The sequence below is a fragment of the Rhinopithecus roxellana genome, chromosome 19 (genome assembly GCF_007565055.1).
Source record: "Rhinopithecus roxellana isolate Shanxi Qingling chromosome 19, ASM756505v1, whole genome shotgun sequence".
Lineage (NCBI taxonomy): Eukaryota > Metazoa > Chordata > Mammalia > Primates > Cercopithecidae > Rhinopithecus > Rhinopithecus roxellana.
The window spans coordinates 14,519,466-14,536,730 of NC_044567.1; the positions used below are offsets into that span (position 1 = coordinate 14,519,466).

Consider the following 17,265-nt stretch of genomic DNA (forward strand, 5'->3'; position numbering starts at 1 on the left):
AAGAGGAAAGGGATTATATTTCATTTAAGTAGTATAGAAACAGGATATTGTAGTAGCTGAGGGTTTTTTTTCCTGAACTAAAAGATTTGAATTGTCCAAGAGACACATTCTAAGATGAGTTGATCTTGAATTACAGTACAAATATAAACCTTCACTGGAAATCCTGAGGCTGGCTGGGTGCGGTGGCTCACACTTGTCATCCTAGCACTTTGGGAGGCTGAGGTAAGAGGATCGCTTGAGCCCAGGAGTTCATGACCAGCCTGGGCAACATAGCAAGATCCCATCTCTTAAAAAAAAAAATTAGCCAGGTATGGTGGCACACACCTGTGGTCCCAGCTACTCAGGAGGCTAAGGGAGGAGGATCACCTGAACCCAGGAGGTTGAGACTGCAGTGAGCAGCGATTACGCCACAGCACTCCAGCCTGAGCGACAGAGTGAGACTCTGTTTCAAAAAAAAAAAAAAAAAAAAAAAAAAAATTCTGAAGCTAACACAGGACTACATGCCAGCTTCAAATCATTTCTTATTTTTCCATAATGGAGATGGTCATTGCTTTTGGGCTACAGCAAGTGCTTTTAGTCATCTGGAAAGTGATACAGATGTAGCTTCTTCCCAAAGGGATGGCTGAAGTTGCTGGCTGGATTGGACATGGAGATAATGATAACACACATACACTGTGGGCCACCATGGCACGAGAGAGCCCAGCTTGCATGCTGGTAGCCTACAAGCTGCAGCACAATGCCTCAGAAGTCCAGATTTTTATTTACCACCAGGGACAGTTTCACAGTGAGAGTCAAACCTCTGCTCTCATTGCTTTTTCTTTTTTGGAATTTTTGCCCTTAATTTTGATTTTGAAAAAATTGTAAATGACTGAAAAGTGGAAAGAATAGAACAATGAGTACTCACATATACTTGACCTAGGTTGAGCCAGTGTTCACAGTTGTTAGATTTACTTTCCCACACTCCCCACCACTGTCACTCTTCCATTTCTCCTTCCAAAGTTAAGCTGTAGACGTCATGACCATTTACCCTCAATTACTTGACAGTGTATCTCTACTCTGAGCAAGGGCATTCTCCTACACAACCTCAATGCCATTGTCACAAGAAATTCAGCAGTGATATAATAATGTCTAATATATAATGATATAATGGACTTTAGAGCTGTAGATGTTTTCGTTTGTTTTGAGACAGAGTCTCACTCAGTTGCCCAGCCTGGAGTGCAAGTGGCGCAATCTCAGCTCGCTACAACTTCCGCCTCCCGGGTTCAAGAGATTCTTGTGCCTCAGCCTTCCCAGTAGCTGCAACTACAGTCGTGCGCCACCACGCCCACCTGATTTTTGTATTTTTAGTAGAGACAGGGTTTCACCATGTTGGCCAGGCTGGTCTTGAACGCTTGACCTCGAGTAATCCGCCGGCCTTGGCTTCCCAAAGTGCTGGGATTACAGGCATGAGCCAGCGCCTCCAGTTGTGTTTTTGTTTTTGAATTACGCTCTTGGTGGTTGTGTCTCTGCAGTCTCCTTTAACCTAGAGCAGTTCCACCTGTTTTGGGTGGGGGTGAGATCGTTGATGAGAGTCTCACAATTTGGATTTGTCTGATTGTTTCTTCATGATTTAGTTTGTGTATTCTTTTCAGGAAATCATATCTGGAGGCACATAATGTCAGTTTATCCCATGATTGGGGATGTTTGATCACTCAGTTAAGGTATTGTCCTCCAGATTTATCCATGGAAATGCATCTTTTCCCCTTTGTGAATAATAAGTAATATGTGAATAGTACTTTGAGACTAAATGTTCTTCCCCAGCAACTGTCACCTGATGGTTTTAGCAGCTGTGATGATCCTTGTCTGAGTCTACTCTCTTTATTTTTGAGATTGTGCATTTTTGGCCAAGACTTTATATCCTATATTTAGATGAGAGTTTTAAATATATGGTAACCTGCTGATTGAAACTTGATTTTTATATTTAGTAAGTAGGTCCTTTTTCTACCTTCTCCTTTCTTCCCTCCCTTACCCTTTTCCCCTCCTCCGTTCTCTGTTCTTCCCATTATAATATGCAATGATTTGGCTGTGACAAAGATTAATGACTGATTGTCTTCCCAGAATATTATCGTCTCTATGTTGCCTGGGCACATTTTTCCTTGTTTGTTTCTTTGTGAGCCAAATGCTTTTATTCTTTCTGTTCTCTTCCCATCTGTTTAATAATATGATTTTTTAAAAAAGAGAATTGGCTTCCTGATTGCATATAAGGTAGTATTTAGAAAAAAAAAAAAAATTAAAGAGCAGATGGCTCTGGTATTGACCTACTTCTAAATGTGATAGCCTTCTTACTTGATATTAGTCCCATTTCAATATGAATGAAGTCTTGATCCTTTATTGCTGCTATTGAATATTTTTTCTGTCCCTCAAAATCCCTATATGAGGCTGGGCATGATGGCTCACGCCTGTAATCCCAGCACTTTGGGAGGCTGAGGTGGGTGAGGTCAGGAGTTCAAGACCAGCCTGGCCAACATGGTGAAACCCTGCCTCTACTAAAAATCCAAAAATTAGCCAGACACAGTGGCACATGCCTGTAATCCCAGCTGCTCGGGAGACTGAGACAGGAGAATCACTTGAACCCGGGAGGGAGGCAGAGGTTGCAGTGACCTGAGATCGTGCCACTGAACTCCAGCCTGGGTGACACAGTGAGACTCTGTCTCAAAAAAAAATAAGAAAAGTACATAGAAAATGGCAGACCACCTTAAGTCCTCAACATGCATGTAGCCTGGTGCAGTGGTACAAGTAAGTGCAGGTTCTCAGGTAGGTCCAGCCCAGATAGTACCCCTTAGTAGTATGGGACCGACCTGGAGCAAGTGATTCACCTCTTTCTCTTTTAAAAATAGCTTTACTGAGATATAATCACATACTATAAAATTCACCCTTTGAAGTATATTCTCAGAGTTATACAATTATCACCACTGTCTAAGAACATTTTCATCATCCCCTCAAAAAGCCCATACCCTTTAGCAATCATTCCCCATTTCTCCCTCCCCTCAGCCCTTGGCAACCACCAATTTATTTTCTGTCTCTATGGATTTGCCTATTCCGGATATTTCATAAAAATGGAATTTACAGTATGTTCCCTTGCATGCCTTTCACTTTACATAGTGATTTCAAGGTCATCCACACTGTAGCATGCGTCAGTACTTCATTCCTTTTTAATGTCTGCATAATATTCTGTCTTATTCATTGTATTTATCCATTCCTATCCATATTACCTGTTTATCCTTCGGTGAACATTTGAGTTGTTTCCGCTTTGGGGCGATTATGAGGTGATTATGAATAATGCAGCTGTGAACATTTGTGTACCTGTTTTTTGTTTTTTTGTTTTGTTTTGTTTTTGAGACAGAGTCTTGCTCTGCTCACTCTGTCATCCAGGCTGGAGTGCAGTGGCACAGATCTTGGCTCACTGCAACCTCCGCCTCCCGGATTCAAGCAATTCCCCTGCCTCAGCCTCCCAAATAGCTAGGATTACAGGCACCCACCACCGTGCCCGGCTCATTTTTAAAAAAATTTTTAGTAGAGATGGTGTTTTGCCATGTTGGCCAGGCTGGTCTTGAACTCCTGACCTCAGGATCCACTCGCCTCAGTCTCCCAAAGGGCTGGGATTACAAGCATGAGCCACTGCGCCCGGTCTGTGTACCCACTTTTTGGGGACACATGTTTTCAGTTCTCTTAGGCATATACCTAGGAGTGGAACTACTGGAAATGTGGTAACTCTATGTTTACCCTTTTGTAGAATTGCCAGATAGTTTTCAAAAACTATTTCACCACGATACAATTCTACTTAATCTTGATGACGCTCAATTTCCTCATCTATAACGTGGGGATAACAATAGTGCCTACGTCTGAGGGATTTAGGATTAAGAGTAGATTCATAAAAGCACTTGTTATAAGTAATATAGTAAGTGCTTAGCTAGCTCTTAAATCTGGATGGGGGATAATAATAACACTGATAACTGTTATTTATTTCTCATCCTATTTCTGAAGTTTATTTTTATTTATTAGATGAATTGGAATGTTTGCTGCTAATAATTCATAAAGCAGTATAATAAATGAAAACTTCAAATTTCATTAGTTGTTTTTTGTACTTTAATTAGTAAAAGTCAGATATGTCCTTGGAAGGAATAGGTAAAGGCATGGCTCCCTGCTGGCTTAGTCTTCTCTGTTCAACATCGTATTGGAAGGAATGGATAGTTTTCTTCTCTTTTTTTTTTTTTTTTTTTGAGACAGAGTCTTGCTCTGTCACCAGCCTGGAGTGCGGTGGCATGATCTCGGCTTACTGCAACCTCTGCCTCCTGGGTTCAAGCAATTCTTCTGCCTCAGCCTCCTGAGTAGCTGGGACTATAGGAGCATGGCACCACGCCCAGCTAATTTTTGTATTTTTAGTAGAGATAGGTTTTCACCATTTTGGCTAGGATGGTCTCCATCTCTTGACCTCGTGATCCACCCACCTCTGCCTCCCAAAGTGCTGGGATTACAGGCATGAGCCACTGCACCGGGCCTCTTCTTCTTCTTCTTCTTTTTTTTTTAAGAGTTTAGGCTGGGCACCATGGCTCACGCCTGTAATCCCAGCACTTTGGGAGGCCAAGGCGGGTGGATCATGAGGTCAGGAGATCAAGACCATCCTGGCTAACATGGTGAAACCCCGTCTCTACTGAAAATACAAAAAATTAGCCGGGCGTGGTGGTGGGTGCCTGTATTCCCAGCTACTCGGGAGGCTGAGGCAGGAGAATGGCATGAACCTGGGAGGCAGAGCTTGCAGTGAGCCAAGACCAAGCCACTGCACTCCAGCCTGGGTGACAGAGCGAGACTCCGTCTCAAAAAAAAAAAAAAAAAAAAAATAGAGTTTAGTATGCATAAGGCAAAATCAAAGCCTTGCTGTTACTGTACCACCCTCACCCTTCACAATTCTCCATTCTTTCATTCAAAGATAAGAGAACAGACTTCACAGTGCCTTTCCACCACCTCCCAAAAGTACCTGTCTGTAGAAGTCCTTGTGCCAGTGAAATTGATGAAGAAATAGGATTGCCATCTTTTAAAAGGGCCCAGTACGGCCGGGTGCAGTGGCTCATGCCTGTAATCCCAGCACTTAGGGAGGCTGAGGCGGGTGGATCACAAGGTCAGGAGTTCAAGACCAGCCTGGCCAAGATGGTGAAACCCCGTCTCTACTAAAAATACAAAATTAGGCAGGCATGGTGGTGGGCACCTCTAATCCCAGCTACTCAGGAGGCTGAGGCAGATAATTGCTTGAACCCGGGAGGCAGAGGTTGCAGTGAGCCGAGATGGCACCACTGCATTCCAGCCTGGGCAACAGAGCGAGACTCTGCCTCAAAAAAAAAAAAAAAAAAAGGCCAGGCACAATGGCCCATGCCTGTAATCCCAGCACTTTGCGGGAGGCTGACTTGGGAGGATCACTTGAGTGAGGAGTTTGAGACTGGACTGGGCACCATAGTAAGACCTTGTCTCTACAAAAAAAAAAAAAAAAAAGTTTTTTTTCTTTTATTAGCCAGGTGTGATGGCATGTGCCCACAGTCCCAGCTACTTGGGTGGCTGGGGTAGGAATGTCCCTCAAGCCCAGGAGTTTGAGGCTGTGGTGAACCATGATCACACCACTGCACTCCAGCCTGAGTGATGGAGTAAGACCCTGTCTCGGATGGATGGATGGATGAATGGATGGATGGATGGATGGATGGATGGATGGATGGAAACGTTTATACTGGAGATACTGGTTAAAGAGAAGGATAGCAAGAGCTATTTGTGGAGGATTGATTTTTGGAAAGTTTGTTAAATTGAGTTAAAATTAGAGATAGGAGAGAGAAGCTGGTTTTGTAAGTTTAAGGCAACAGTAAGAACAGTAGTGAGTACTTACAGAGCACCTGCTCTTAGCCAGACGCTGTTTTAGGTATGTACATAAAACTAATTTACAGCAGCCCCCTAAGGGGCATAAGTATTATTATTCCCATTGTACAAACAAGAAAACTGAGGCACAGAGAGACTTAATGGGCTGTCTTTGACAGAACCATGTTTAGGTGAGTTCAGCATTATCTCTAAAAGTTTAACCCCAGTTTAGAGACTTTGGCCCTGGGATGGGGAGGTAGGATGGAGAATCGGAATTATAAAATGCTTTAAATTATACACATGAATCCAGCAGACCAAATCTGCTAGATTCATATTATTCATATTATTATATTCATATTATTCATAATATTATTCATATTAATCCCCTACTCCAACCCCACGCTAGAATTCACTTGCTGAGTTGGCAGATAAACAGTGGGCCTTCTAATGTCATACACTACTCTCCACTGCAGTTTAGCTAGGGCAAGACCTTGGTCACAGTGTTCTGGAAGTCCTCAGAGAGAGTGATGTTTTTCTTTGTTATAGTTTATATTTTACTTTTAGAAAGGAAAAGCATCTGAGAAAAGATATTTATGACTGAGACAAAATTATTCCAAATCCCACTCACTTATATCATTTATTTATGTGGTGGACATTCATTTTTATGGTTTTTCAGTAAGCCTGTAACATTATGAGCTATTAGACTTTGAAACTTTTATTAACAAGTGCCTGAGGGGCCAAGTGATTTATTTGGCTCTCCAAGCCCATGGGTATATCCAGATATATAAGGCTGAGAGGTAGGTGCTTTATGCCTTCAGAAAGTACAGTGTTTTGCATCCAAGGCTATTTTAGGTTGTTCTGAAATGCTTGTGAACACAGAGTGCAACTCATTTGAGCTCAAATAGTTCTTATCTTTGGCCTAAAAATAAGATTGTGAATCCATTTCCCAGTCTTTAGAGAATCCCCTGTGATGGTTTACCAAAGAACAAACCACTTCCCTTGTCTGAACATCACGCACTGAAATTGGAGCTACCTGTAAATAAGCAGAAGAGGGCGGGTCCTGGGGACAGAGGTACAGTCCTTGTGGATGCAGAGTAGCGTTCGATGGCTAGATGAACGCCAGTTAGAAGAATGAATGTCTGTTAGATGAATGCTACTCATGTCAGGCATGTGGACATAGCCTGAAAAGGGGGTGAAGTGTTCTGACATATATGAAGAAAAATACTACTTAGCGGCCAGGCATGGTGGCTCATGCCTGTAATCCCAGCACTTTGGGAGGCCAGGCAGGTCACCTGAGGTCAGTAGTTCAAGACCAGCCTGGCCAACATGGTGAAATGCCATCTCTACTAAAAAAAAAAATTAGCCAGGCAGCTGGGCGCGGTGGCTCACGCCTGTAATCCCAGCACTTTGGGAGGCCAAGGTGGGCGGATCATGAAATCAGGAGATCGAGACCATGGTGAAACCCCATCTCTACTAAAAATACAAAAAATTAGCTGGCGTGGTGGCGGGCATCTGTAGTCCCAGCTACTCAGGAGGCTGAAGCAGGAGAATGGCGTGAACCCGGGAGGTGGAGCTTGCAGTGAGCCGAGATCACACCACTGTACTCCAGCCTGGGTGACAGAGCGAGACTCCGTCTCAAAAAAAAAAAAAAAAAAATTAGCCAGGCATGGTGGCGGGCACCTGTAGTCCCAGCTACTCAGGAGGCTGAGGCAGGAGAATCACTTGAACTCGGAAGGCGGAGGCTGCAGTGAGCCTCTCGAGATCATGCCACTGCACTCCAGCCTAGGCGACAGAGTGAGACTCCGTCTCAAAAAACAAAACAAACAAACAAAAAACAAACAAAAAACCACTACATAGCTTCTAGGTGTTATTCACATAACTGGGAAAACAGTTGGTTTTTTCCTAAACTGGGTATTTAGAATTTTATGATAGTCTCAGTAAGTCATCTCATGTTTCACATATAGATAATTTTCAGTTTAACAGTAAAATAAAAATGACTCTGTACTAGTTAGTGTACTTTTATGTTATACTTTTGAATAGCAGTGAGCAGAATCTACTCTCCAACTCTATCAAAGCACTTATGTGTAGTGAAACTATATTGTATTTATCAAAATAAGGTGATTGCCACTTGGTATTTACCAGCTATTATCCTTCAAATGGCATGCTATTTTAGAAAATAATTATTATGGCATGTTCACAACTAGAATCGTAAAAATATTCTGACAAATTCTAAGAGCTCAGCATTCTACTCTTTGATGAAAACTAAGAAATAATCTAAAATTTAAGGCAAAATAGAGTGACATTTTTTAATACCCCTACATGTATGATATATCACCACAGTATTTCTTTCCTAAAACAGTAATAGGCTCCTAAATATACTTGACCAGCAGGGCATGTTAAATATTTGTTTATGTATTCACTCCACACGTATTTTTTGAACACTTTTCATGGGCAAGCCACCATACTAGACACTGGGGACACAGTCGTGAATAAGATGTGCTCCTGGCTGAGCATGGTGGCTCACGCCTGTAATCCCAGCACTTTGGGAGGCCGAAGAGGGCAGATCACGAGGTCTCCTGACCTCAGGTGATCCGCCCACCTCAGCCTCCCGAAGTGCTGGAATTACAAGCGTGAGCCACCATGCCTGGCCATCCGTTCCTTATCCTTCATCCAAAAATCATGATTTGGTATCTGTTCTAGTTTTCCAAACTCTTACGATATGATTTATTTGATTAAAAAATATATTGAGCAGTTAAGTGACTTCCAGTGTTTAATTATAAAATGGAATTGCTTCTGGAGAGAGCTGTTTTATCTAAGTGTTTTGGTGAACTCACAGCCACTGAAATTTGATGTCTTGGGTCAAATTGGGTCTTACAGTGATCCCAGCCTTAATGCCTAAAAGCCCTAAATAAAATTACACACTTCTCAAGTGTTCTATAGCATTGCACAAGTCTAAAATAGATAACTGGCACTCCCCTCCACCTCATCATTGCCTAACTGACTTGTCCCATAAATAGCTCAGTGTTATGTGATCAGACAACTACAACTAACAGAAGAGATTTTTGCTTCCTAACACACTTGTGCAGTCTCTGGTAGTAAACAAAATCCAAGTCCAAGTCGCCAGCCCCTAACTGTAACCTGGTTCTTAGGAGAATTGTGCAAATCAGTAGCCAAATCATGTGGGATGGAATTCAAGATAACCCTGCCTTATACCAAACTCTACATTATGGAAAATAGTGTTAGAGCAAGATTCATTTTCAGTCCTTATAGTTACTTGAAGTCCCTTCCCAGTCTACCCAAATGTTTCTGCCCTAATCTGGTCAAACCCAAAGAGTGTCTGCCAAATGAGTTAAAAATTGTCAGGTGAGTCTGAGGGGGGCACCATGGTAGTTTTATAAAGCCTTTTTTTTTTTTTTTTTTTTTTTTTAAATCAAGAGCATGTTAAAAAAAGAAACTACTGGCTGGGGCAGTGACTCAGCCTGTAATCCCAGCACTTTGGGAGGCCGAGGTGGGAGGATCACAAGGTCAGGAGATCGAGACCATCCTGGCTAACACAGTGAAACCCTGTCTCCACTAAAAATACAAAAAATTAGCCAGGCGTGGTGGCGGGCGCCTGTAGTCCCAGCTACTCAGGAGGCTGAGGCAGGAGAATGGCATGAACCCGGGAGGCAGAGCTTGCAGTGAGCCGAGATCATGCCACTGCACTCCAGCCTGGGCAACAGAGCGAGACTCCGTCTCAGAAAAAAAAAAAAAATAAAGAGACTACCTGCTATTGGAGCATAATAGTTCATATTTCTAACTCTTAGGTGGAATGTATTGTTTTTGTATCTGAAAGATTTGTAAATGCTATAATTTCACAGAACATTGCTTCGTAAATTCCTTAGCAGTAACTCAGAACCTTGCGGCATTTTTTTCCAGATAAATCTGTGCTCTGTGTGTGCAAAGCATTGCTGCTTAGGTAACCAGTGATAATGCATAGGGTTTAGTCCATGCTTTAGATACTTTCACTTTTCTTTTACTGGGCTTTTTCAAAACGACATATGTTTATTATATTTCTGAAGTCAAAATAACAAATCTAAAACAAGTGATTAAAAAAAAAAAAATCTCTCAGCTGGGCGCAGTGCCTCACACCTGTAATCCCAGCCCTTTGGGAGGCTGAGGTGGATCACTTGAGGTCAGGAGTTTGAGACTGTCCTGGCCAACATGGTGAAACCCCATCTCTACTAAAAATACAAAAAGTAGCTGGGTGTGGTGGTACACACCTGTAATCTCAGCTACTTGGGAGGCTGAGGCAGTAGAATTGCTTGAACCTGGGAGGCGGAGGTTGCAGTGAGCCAAGATCGTGCCACTGCCCTCCAGCCTGGGTGACAGAGCAAGACTCTGTCTCCAAAAAAAAAAAAAAAAAAAAAAAAAACCTCTCCGTTAATTATTTATTACTGTTGAAATGCTGCTTACCATGGCTGACAATTTTGAACAAAAGTAAAGAATATGTCTACGATGTCAAAGTTAGCAATTCTTTCCCTAATACTCCTTTTGTACTTTTGCTTATAAGACCTTAGTACGTTTCGTAGTCAGAGCTTCATAGACCCAACTGTGTATCTTTCCATGGCCAGGCCGAGTGTCTACATTTTGAAAACATTTTAAAGTTAAAATCAAGAATACTGTCTTTAAAGAGTCTATCAAAAGGGCTAAAAACATTTACTTTGGCCGAGCATGGTGGCTCATGCCTGTAATCCCAGCACCTTAGGAGGCTGAGGTGGGAGGATCACTTAAGGTCAGGAGTTCGAGACCAGCCCGACCAACATAGTGAAGCCCCATCTCTACTAAAAATACAAAAATTAACTGAGCATGGTAATGCACGCCTATAATCCCAGCTACTCAGGAGGCCGAGACAGGAGAATCGCTTGAACTGGGGAGGCGGAGGTTGTAGTGAGCCAAGATTGTGCCACTGCACTCCAGCCTGGGCGGCAGAGCAAGACTCTCAAAAAAATAAAAATAAATAATAAAAACATTTACTTTGGTAACTATGTGAATATTTACTCTAGTGGATGTAAGGGGGAAAATAAAGAAAAAACACCGAAAGCACTGATTGTTTGTTCAACAGATTGTAAACCATGGCTGTGTGGATACAAGCTCAGCAGCTCCAAGGAGAAGCCCTTCATCAGATGCAAGCGTTATATGGCCAGCATTTTCCCATTGAGGTGCGGCATTATTTATCCCAGTGGATTGAAAGCCAAGCCTGGTAGGTGAACAAGGATGTTTGCATCATATTTTGTGAAACACAAGAGTTTGGTTAGAAAGATGTCATGATGGCAACTTTCAAAGCTGTATTTTTAAACATTTTTAAATGTGATCCATAAAAAGGTATTTTTAAAAAATTTTCTTTTTATACATGAAACGTATTTAACCCCATCTTAGATTGAAGGAATGGAATAACTTGGGATTTTTAAAATCGGATTTGTTCCCTTTAATAGTAAATACTGTCTAAAAGCATTAGAATATTACTGCTAATAAAGAGCAGTCAACAAATATGTTTCAAGTGCCCATAGGATGCCTAGCAGTGTCCTAAGTAGTAGAATTTGTATGAAAAAAATTAAAGCCCAACCTTGTGTTGTAATCCCAACACTTTGGGAGGCCAAGGCAGGTGTATTGCTTGAGCCCAGGAGTTCAAGGAAGGCCTGAGCAACATATCAAAACCCTGTCTTTGTACAAAATACAAAAATTAGCCAGGTGTGGTGGTGTGCACCTGTAGTACCAGCTGCTTGGGAGGCTGAGGTGGGAGGGTCACTTGAGCCTGCGAGGCAGAGGTTGCCGTAACTCATGATCACACCAGTGCACTCCAGCCTAAGCAACAGAGCAAGACCCTGTCTCAAAACAAACAAACAAACAAACAAAATTAAAGCCCTCATCTCCAAATAATTCAGTGTTTCACTGGACGTGGTGGTGCACATCTGTAATCCCAGCTACCCAGGATGCTGAGGCGGGAGGATTGCTTGACCCCAGCAGTTTGAGGCCAGCCTAGGCAACATAGCGAGATCCTGTGTCAAAAAAATAATAATAATTTAGTGTTTAATAGGGGCAGATAGGTGTGAATATGCATATAATTTAATTATAATTTATTTCTTATAGTTTATTTTATTAAATGTAAATTATTTTACATTTCTTAATAAATTTACATCTAACAAAAAACTAAAAATAATTTAACAGTGGAGACATTGGTGTTTTTAATTTATATGTATTTTATATATACACATAAAGACTAAAAGAGGCCGGGCGCGGTGGCTCAAAGCCTGTAATCCCAGCACTTTGGGAGGCCGAGACGGGCAGATCACGAGGTCAGGAGATCAAGACCATCCTGGCTAACACGGTGAAACCCCGTCTCTACTGAAAAATACAAAAAACTAGCCGGGCGAGGTGGCGGGCGCCTGTAGTCCCAGCTACTTGGGAGGCTGAGGCAGGAGAATGGCGTAAACCCAGGAGGCGGAGCTTGCAGTGAGCTGAGATCCGGCCACTGCACTCCAGCCTGGGCGGCAGAGCGAGACTCCGTCTCAAAAAAAAAAAAAAAAAAGACTAAAAGAAAATTAGGTGGGTGTTGTGGCTCATGCCTGTACATGCCTGTACAGCACTTTGGGAGGCTGAGGCAGGCAGATCACTTGAGGCCAGGAGTTCTGAGACAAGCCTGGCCAACACGGCAAAATTCCGTCTCTACTGAAAATACAAAAAATTAGCTGGGCGTAGTGACGGGTCGCTGTAATCCCAGCTACTCCAGACGGAGGCTAAAGCACGATAATCGCTTGAACCCGGGAGGCAGAGGTTGCAGTGAGCCGAGATCACACCACTGCACTCCAGCCTGGGCAGCAGAGTGAGATTGCCTTTTGGAAAAAAAAAAAAAAAACACTAAGCGAAAATATACCCAAATGTTAACACTGATTACATTCTGGTGGTAGATTTGACAAGCATTTTAATTTTTCTTTATTTTCCAGATTACTGATTACATACTTGGGGGAGGGGAGAGTTGTTTTAAATTTCTTTTAGAATTAGTACAGTGCAGTCGACTAACAGTGCAGGTTTTTAATTGGTATCATTATTACACACCAGGCAGCAGGATGTACACTGCTCTGCTCAGGGTCTGGGAGCTTGCTGCTTAGTTACAGTCAGTCAGTCGATCTGGCATATTCATTTGATACTTCAAGCCTCACCGTCTTAGCCAGAGGTCCTCTTTGACAGTCCCTCAGAGAAGCCAGCTTTGATGCTATTTGCAGAGGGCCATATACCTACCTGTCAGTAATGTTGCCTTAGAATAATTGCAATGAGTGTTAGTAGCAAATTTCCGTTCAGAAACTAAAGATCACCAAAGAAAGGCAGTTTTCTAGGCAATTAAAAAAAAATCAGCTTCATGTAATTAAGTGAGGGGAAAAAATGAGTTAACTATGAGAATGTCAGCTATACCTTGTTTAGTGCTTTCCACTCCCTTTTCATTTTCTCTCCTGTTTTCCTAATTTGGAGGATTTAGAAAAACATGAGTAGGAAGTTTCTGTTAATTTCAGATTTCACTTAGCAGAGTTCCCGTTTGGTGTTCTCACTGAATGAATTAAAAGACTTGTGTTGATATTAAGGAAAACTTGAAATTTTTTTAGCTTTGGTTTTCTTAAGAATATAAAGATTTTAATGAAGAATCTTCAATTCTTTTTTTCTTTTTTTTTTTTTTTTGAGACGGAGTCTCCCTCTGTCACCAGGCTGCAGTGGCTTGATTTCGGCTCCCTGCAACCTCTGCCTCATAGGTTCAAGCCTTTCTCCTGCCTCAGCTTTCTAAATAGCTGGGATTACAGGTGCCTGCCACCACACCAGGCTAATTTTTGTATTTTTAATAGAGACGGAGTTTCACCATATTGACCAGGCTGGTCTCTTAACTCCTGACCTTGTGATCCGCCCGCTTTGGCCTCCCTAAGTGCTGGGATTACAAGCGTGAGCCACCGGGCCCAGCCAAATCTTCAATTCTTTATGTTTAAGTCATCTAAGCAAGTCTTTTTTTAACAGAGAATTAAGGTTTCAAGTAAAGAACCAATACGTGACTTCTATGAGTTTTGCTTAGAGACTGGATCCTCTCAAGAGTGGGTTCCTGGCTGGGTGTGGTGGCTCATGCCTATAATCCCAGCACTTTGGGAGGCTGAGGCGGGTGGATCACTTGAGATCAGGAGTTTGAGACCAGCCTGGCTAACATGATAAAACCCCGTCTTTGTTAAAAATATAAAAATTGGCCGGGCACGGTGGCTCAAGCCTGTAATCCCAGCACTTTGGGAGGCCGAGACGGGTGGATCACGAGGTCAGGAGATCGAGACCATCCTGGCTAACACGGTGAAACCCCGTCTCTACTAAAAATGCAAAAAACTAGCCGAGCGAGGTGGCGGGCGCCTGTAGTCCTAGCTACTCGGGAGGCTGAGGCAGGAGAATGGTGTAAACCCGGGAGGCAGAGCTTGCAATGAGCTGAGATCTGGCCACTGCACTCCAGCCCGGGCGACAGAGCAAGCTCTGTCTCAAAAAAAAAAAAAAAAAAAAATATATATATATATATATAAATTAGCCGGGCGTGGTGATGCTGCCTGTAATTCCAGCTACTTGGGAGGCTAAGACAGGAGAATCACTTGAACCCGGGAGGCAGAGGTTGCAGTGAGCTGAGATCGTGCTACTGCATCCCAGCCTAGGTGACAGAGTGAGACTTCATCTCAAAAAAAAGAGTGGGTTTCCAGACCAGGGGCATTGTTGCCAGCTGAAACAGAGGTACAGGTACAGGGCTGCCCTCATTCCTTCCAGCCTTTCATTTAATACATATTCTATTTAATACATAGGGCACACATATTTAAAATCTGACTTGCTTTAACTGCCTTCTCAAGGTGCAGATTAGGGTGTACTATTTGATGGAGTATGGTATCACTGCTTTGTTTGTTTTGTTTTGTTTTTGTAGAGACAGAGTCTTGCTCTTTTGCCCACGCTGGAGTGCAGTGGCACGATCTTGGCTCACTGCAACCTCCACCTCCCAGGTTCAAGCAGTTCTCCTGCCTCAGCCTCCCAAGTAGCTGGGACTACAGGCACACGCTGCTATGCCCGGCTAATTTCTTTTGTATTTTAGTAGAGACGGGGTTTCACCGTGTTGCTCAGGCTGGTCTCCAACTCCTGAGCTCAGGCAGTCAGCCTATCTCAGCCTCCCAAAGTGCTAGGATTACAGGCGTGAGCCACCACACTGGGCCGGTATCACTGTTTTGATACACCTGTTGGTGCCTCTTTTTGAAATTAGTTGCTATCTTCAGGGATTTAGGGATGGCACCCTTTTAGCTACCACTATCTTGTTTGGCTGCAGACCCAGTCAGCAGTTATTGAATGTTATTTCAGTCTGACAGCTGTTTGGTTTCTTCAGTGACTAAGTAATTTGGTACTTTCCAGTGTCAATTGTTGCCTAAGTTGGCTGGGCGCGGTGGCTCAAGCCTGTAATCCCAGCACTTTGGGAGGCCAAGGCGGGCGGATCACGAGGTCAGGAGATCGAGACCATCCTGGCTAACATGGTGAAACCCTGTCTCTACTAAAAAAATACAAAAAACTAGCCAGGTGAGGTGGCGGGCGCCTGTAGTCCCAGCTACTCGGAGGCTGAGGCAGGAGAATGGCGTAAACCCAGGAGGCGGAGCTTGCAGTGAGCTGAGATCCGGCCACTGCACTCCAGCCTGGGCGACAGAGCGAGACTCCGTCTCAAAAAAAAAAATTAAAAAAATAAAAAATTGTTGCCTAAGTTGTAGAAGAAAGAAAGAAAGAAAAAAGGAAAGAAAGAAAGGAGGGAGGGAGACCATCCAAATCCCTGTCACCAGTTTAATAGCTCGAAATCAATGCAGAGTCTGTAGCGTGGTTTCCTTTGTTTACCGGAGAAGTTGGCATTGCCTTCAGGTGCTGGGTCTGCAACTAGTGATATGTCTGACTCATATAAATGCTTGTAGGCACTGTCTGCCTGAATGTCTCATTTCCAGGGCTTCTTAGAAGTAGCAATAACTTCTTTCACCTATCTCTACCTAAGAAACCTGCAGATACCAAACTCCTTGAGGCTGGAAAGGACATGAAGAAGAAGAGTCTTGGCCTTGTGCCTCCTTTCCACCCGTGAGGGGTAACTATAAATAGGAAATTATCCAAGTCCTTATTTCCTTCAGAGTACACAGAACCCTTTCCTTTTCCTTGCACTTCTCGGAGCAAATAGCAGAAGCACCAAGCATATCATTGAGAGAAAGGAGGAAGGGCAGCACATTGTTAAAAAAATTTTTTTTTAAAAAGAATGAAAGCTACAGTATAATCCAACTATTTAGTAACTTACAAATAGATTAATGTAGGCATTGAGTCCATTTCTGTCGGGCTGTTTCTTAAAATTTGCAGTGAGCATTAAAAAAATCACTTTAGTTGAAGAAAAAGTGGGATGTGTTGAGGCTGCATTTATACAGGCTCATGTGCATGTATGTATACAGATTATGTAATTTTTTTCCCCTAGGGACTCAATAGATCTTGATAATCCACAGGAGAACATTAAGGCCACCCAGCTCCTGGAGGGCCTGGTGCAGGAGCTGCAGAAGAAGGCGGAGCACCAGGTGGGGGAAGATGGGTTTTTACTGAAGATCAAGCTGGGGCACTACGCCACGCAGCTCCAGGTGGGTGTGGGCTCTGGGGTCACACTTAATTATCTTCCCTTGGGGGTCTTCTTCCTGTAGAGACTTTCTTTCTCTCCTTCAGTCCAGTATTGTTGAGTTATATGTACATGCATAAGGTTCTTGTTGTTTGGTTTTGGTCTTTTTTTTTTTTTTCACTTTTTATTTGAGAATAATTTCAAACTTCCAGAAAGTTACGAGAATCATACAAAGATTCCCCACATATGCCTATATTCACCTATTGTTGACTTTTATGTTGTCATATACTCCTCGCTGTCTCTACACACACACGTTTTTCAGTCACTGGAGAGTAAGTTGCATACCTTGTGTCCCTGCACCAGTAAGTACCTCTGTGCATTTTCTTTTTTTTATTTTTATTTATTTATGTATTTATTTTTGAGACGGCGTCTTGCTCTGTCACCCAGGCTGGAGTGCAGTAGAGCGATCTCAGCTCACTGCAACCTCTGCCTCCTGGGTTCAAGTGATTCTCCTGCCTTAGCCTACCAAGTAGCTGGGATTACAGGCTCCCGCCACCATGCCTGGCAATTTTTTTTTTTTTTTTTTTTGTATTTTTAGTAGAGACGGTGTTTTGCCATGTAAGCCACGATGGTCTTGAACTCCTGACCTCAGGTGATCTGCACCTCAGCCTCCCTAAGTGTTGGGATTATAGGCATGTGCCACCATGCCCGGTCCCTCTGTGCGTTGTCTTTTTTTATTT

The 17,265-nt window shown here is 42.9% G+C and overlaps 1 protein-coding gene across 3 annotated transcripts in view; it reads left to right on the forward strand.

Moving 5' to 3' along the window:
- LOC104680321 (signal transducer and activator of transcription 5B) overlaps positions 1 to 17,265 on the forward strand; it is a 90,776-nt gene that overhangs the window by 44,049 nt on the left and 29,462 nt on the right. For 2 of the 3 annotated variants that reach the window (XM_030924133.1, XM_030924132.1), the window contains exons 2-3: positions 10,979 to 11,116; positions 16,394 to 16,550. In XM_030924133.1, coding sequence (XP_030779993.1) covers positions 10,989 to 11,116; positions 16,394 to 16,550 — 285 coding nt within the window. In that variant the 5' untranslated portion in view covers positions 10,979 to 10,988. Of the gene's footprint in view, positions 1 to 10,978; positions 11,117 to 16,393; positions 16,551 to 17,265 lie in introns of those variants that run through there. The other variant, XM_030924135.1, reaches the window with a different exon arrangement.